This window comes from Barbus barbus (genome assembly GCF_936440315.1).
Source record: "Barbus barbus genome assembly, chromosome: 13".
NCBI classification, from domain to species: domain Eukaryota; kingdom Metazoa; phylum Chordata; class Actinopteri; order Cypriniformes; family Cyprinidae; genus Barbus; species Barbus barbus.
The window spans coordinates 27,363,526-27,368,485 of NC_136741.1; the positions used below are offsets into that span (position 1 = coordinate 27,363,526).

General features: G+C 43.8%; 1 protein-coding gene across 1 annotated transcript; it reads left to right on the plus strand.

Annotated features, from left to right (window-relative positions):
• Positions 1–2,552: 2,552 nt before the first annotated feature.
• LOC306878823 (potassium voltage-gated channel subfamily A member 3-like) lies at positions 2,553–4,100 on the plus strand (the record flags this gene model as incomplete). Its single annotated transcript, XM_079431369.1, has 1 exon — positions 2,553–4,100. The coding sequence occupies one exon, from the start codon at positions 2,553–2,555 to the stop codon at positions 4,098–4,100; it is 1,548 nt and encodes a 515-aa protein (XP_079287495.1).
• Between the last annotated feature and the right edge of the window lie 860 nt (positions 4,101–4,960).

Here is a 4,960-nt window from a genome sequence, read left to right on the forward strand (position 1 = left end):
GTTTTGCAACAAGGTGGAGATGTGGTGATGATGAAAAAAATTTGAAAAAAGTAAAGATACACATAAGGGACAGAGAGATGTCAGGGAAAATGAAGAGACTAAAAATGAAAATAGAAGTTCAAGTGATAACCTTGAATTATTTTGCACGGCCTCAGCCTAGGGATTTAAACTTTTTTATGTGATGAATGATGATGATGATGACGGTCATTCAAAAAATATTGTTGTCCGTGGTTTCAAATTTTGTTGTGGGTTTATGGGATGGCCTGGATGAGTGTGAGATTTCCCGGCCTGAAATTTTGTCCCAGTCCGCCCCTGACCTTTTCAATGTGAACATGTAATGATTTCCAGCTTACGCATTCACTGGCGGTAGCTTCCTGATCAGTGACCCCAACCCCCATTGATTTCTGCTTTTGCTCACTAGCGAGTAGTAAATTAGTGGCACTGAGGCCTTGCAGTCCCTAGGCTAATATTTGCTGGACTGTCTAGACACTGTGTGTCAAAGTACTTAATCTGTATTTTATTTCCCTCACAGTTGCAATCTATTGTATTTTCAGCTACACTTAGAATGCAAGAATTCATCACCAAAGCCTGCTATCGAAAGAATAGTTTCACTTAATTTAAATTCAGATTAATAATGCATTACTACTTGCAGGCTCATACAGAGGGCATGACCAAAAATGCTCATGAATATTTAATTACCCTGAGCTCTTCTTTTACAAAGATGAATCACCCCTGTGCTCTCTTGACTGCTGCTGCTGTGCAAATAACCTGCTTAATCTGTGGCTAGCCAATCCCCGCTTGTGCAATCATGACAGACATCGGCTACAGATCACAGTGGAGAACGCCATTCCATTATCAGAAAGAGGGACTGCTTAACATGAGCTCAAGAATGAGGACACACATACACAAACATAATTACTGACACAAGTTCCCTCTCGAGTCAAGGACCGGTACTTGCTTGAATGAGATGAAGAGAGAGGGCGAGATTGGTGTAGCAGAGAGCTGCCATCTTAACAGCTTTGTGAGAATGACGATGGTGGAGGCTGAATATGAAGAGAGTATCTGTACTACTCACCCTCTCCTCCCTGTGTGTCAAAGCATTAATTTATTGAAGATAAGATTGAGTGAAAGGGACAAATCAAGGCTCACAACATCACTCTTTTCAAATATGGGGGGAAAAATCAATTCTAGTAGTGTTTGAAGGATTTATCTGCGTCAAAAAGATTTTTCATAACTGTATAAATGTGTCTTTATTGCTTCTGTATGGTTCTTATTTTGAACACCACAAGAAGTAGAAACGAAGAGCCTTTGGAGAAAGTTTAGATTTTGGTTATATTTACACTGTATTATTCATACTGCACCGTGATTTCATGGCGCAAATATTTTTTGTTTCTTTGTTAGTGGTTTAATAGTTAAAGTCTATCTTTAATTAATAAAAAAGACTCTGGTTGTGGGGTGGGGTGGGGGGGTACTTTTAATCACCCCCAGAGTGAGTGCGCTCATAATTTGGCAAAACATCCAGGTACAAAAGGGTAATTGCGAAGATGTGATTCTGTTCAGCAGATACAGGTCAGTGTCTTCACGTTTTCCTCCCTCCCTCGCTCGCTCCAGCGCGCCACCGCTTCAGTACCATGGAGAGCTCCGTTTTCTTCATAGGAACGTTCAGCCAATCAACGCTTTTCTCAGACAAAGCCACAAGAAAAAAAATTCATGCCTTAAGCAACAACCAGTTTGTTGTATAAAAACGGGAGGCAATTATTTACGCCGTGCTATCTTTGCTAAAATGACAAAAAGACCCTTGTAGTAGTAGTTTAAACAAATATGGCATCGTTTGTTCTCCTTCCTTTTATAAACAATACAGTGCATGGCATTTCTGTCATTAGGGATCTGCTGAGATTCTAATGAGACACAATTGACTTAGCCAAAAGACTTTTTAAAGTTTTTCTGTATTGCATTTGTCATATGCAAGTGATAATGACAGTTTTGTCAGTTTGCAGTCTGTTAACAATACGAAAACTACCATATCGTACTAAATAGACGCGGAACGGAGGAGGTAACCATTGCAACAGTATGCTTTCCATTCAGTATTGAAGTGAAAAACGAGATTTATATATCAATATAATTACCAATAAAGGTGACAGATGACTGTTAAATAACTGCCCTGGAGGTTTAAAAAGACGATTTTGGTTGCGCAAAAAAGAACCCCATAGAACCTCTCCAACACTGAGTGTGAGAGCGCGTCTTTGGAACTGTTGCCATTGTTTAATCTCGAGTCGCGTTTTGGACAATTTGTGAATGATTCGCGTCGTGCGCGCAAGGCAAACCACAGAATCGATGCTCTTGTCTTGTTTGGGCTCCGATTGGGCGAGTGGTGGAAATGTGTTAGGCATATGCTCGCCGTGGGCGGGAGTAGACATGTGTTTATAAAGCTCCGTGGTGCGGCGACAGTGTGTTAAAAAGCAAACGAGAGCGCCCGACAGAGAAGCTCTCGGTTCACCCGATGTTGGGTAGGGGAGGCGGGTCGCCCTCTGCCGCTCCGTCTCCTCACCTGTATGGATGACCACTACAACCTCATCGACTCGCCCTCAGCCAGCCACAGAGGGACCAACGCAGACAACCACGGCTACGCGGAGACGGAGAAGGACATCATGACAGTTGTGGCGTGCGATAACATGCTGGAGGAGACCGCGGCGCTGCCCAGCCACCTGTCGCTGGATCGATACGAGCCGGACCACGAGTGCTGCGAGCGAGTGGTCATCAACATCTCGGGGCTGCGCTTCGAGACCCAACTGAAAACTTTCAACCAGTTCCCGGACACGCTGCTCGGAGACCCGAAGAAAAGGATGCGCTACTTTGACCCGCTCAGAAACGAGTATTTCTTTGACAGGAACCGACCCAGCTTCGATGCCATCCTCTACTACTATCAATCCGGGGGGCGCATTCGGAGACCCGTCAACGTTCCCATTGACATCTTCTCGGAGGAAATTCGCTTTTATCAACTTGGCGAGGAAGCCATGGAGAAATTCCGCGAGGACGAGGGCTTTATCAGAGAAGAGGAGCGACCGCTGCCAAACCACGAATTTCAGAGACAGGTTTGGCTTTTGTTTGAGTACCCAGAGAGCTCTGGTCCTGCCAGAGGAATTGCTATTGTGTCTGTCTTGGTCATTTTGATTTCCATTGTTATTTTCTGCTTGGAGACCCTGCCTGAGTTTAGGGACGACAAGGACCCGACTACTGTCGCGCCTATTGCGAATGCCACTGGCCCTTTCGTGTCCAGCACTTTCACAGACCCTTTCTTTGTGATTGAAACCCTTTGCATCATTTGGTTCTCTTTCGAACTGCTTGTGCGATTCTTCGCGTGCCCCAGCAAGGCTACTTTTTCCAAAAACATCATGAATATCATTGATATCGTGGCTATTATTCCTTACTTCATCACTCTGGGGACGGAGCTGGCCGAGAGCCAGGGCAACGGCCAGCAAGCCATGTCTCTGGCCATCCTCCGCGTGATCCGTCTGGTGAGGGTCTTTCGCATCTTCAAGCTCTCGCGCCACTCCAAAGGCCTCCAGATTCTCGGCCAGACCCTCAAAGCCAGCATGCGGGAGCTGGGACTCCTCATCTTCTTCCTCTTCATCGGGGTCATCTTGTTTTCCAGCGCCGTCTACTTCGCCGAGGCCGATGACCCTACCTCCAGTTTCAGCAGCATCCCTGATGCTTTCTGGTGGGCTGTGGTTACCATGACTACGGTCGGCTACGGAGACATGCATCCAGTAACCATCGGAGGCAAAATCGTGGGATCTCTGTGCGCTATCGCTGGCGTGTTGACCATTGCGCTGCCCGTACCTGTCATCGTGTCCAATTTCAATTACTTTTATCACCGGGAGACTGACGGAGAGGAGCACGCGCAATATCTCCACGTTGGCAGCTGTCAGCATCTCAACTCCACAGAAGATCTGAAAGGGACACAGAGCACGTCCTCCCTCAGTAAATCGGAATATATGGTCATAGAGGAAGGAATAAATAGCGCTTTCAAACAGCCAAACTACTCCAACCAGAACAATCAAAACTGCGTGAATATTAAAAAGATTTTCACAGACGTGTAAATCATGTACAGTGCCAGACAGTCTTATAGTGATCACCATGATGGCACCGGTGCGAATGCGAGGTGCTGCGGTGTTATTAGGGTACAACGGGGCTAAAAGCCCCCGTTTGAGGGAAAAAGTGAAACATTTTTTCTTTTTTTGGTCGGGTCCCAAAGTATATGACAGTTGAAAAAAATATTTATTTTTACTGAATATAGATGGAGATAAATATACTTTGTATCAAGTAAATGCTACAAGTAGTTTGTTTTGGTTAAATATAATATTTTAAAGGCAGCTAGTGGGAAGAATTTGTCACCATATGCAAATACTTTTGATATAGCAAGATATTTTTAGAGTAACATTTAAATACATACTTCAGCAACTGTAGCAGCTATTTTCAGTTTATTTTCTGACTTTTGGCATTTTATGGAGCTACAGTGTAATTGCAGTCAGATTTCATATTGTAACTATAGGAGTTAATATAAATCCACTTTGCACATATGTAACAAAATTATTCCCAAACAAAAGTCTTGAGATATATAAAATAATTGGAATGATTTCTATTAGGTACATCAATTAAAAAAAAAAAAAACGTCAAAATCAGACTTTTGTCATTGCGCACCTAATGAATCAGGACACTTGGAGACAAAAAGGTGTTTAGGAAAGTACTTTGGTAGTTTTTGTTGCCATTTAGTCTTTTGAGAGTATGTAAATCACATGGGACTTTTACCCTGGGGGCCTTTAGATCCGTTGTACCCTACATTTTATGGACAAGCCAGCATATTACACTAAAGTAAAGCAAGGCGCTTTTTTTGGTTGAAAGGTGCCAAACTCCGATTCACGTGTTGCATTTGTCTACAGCGCAAAGGATAAGGTTCAGG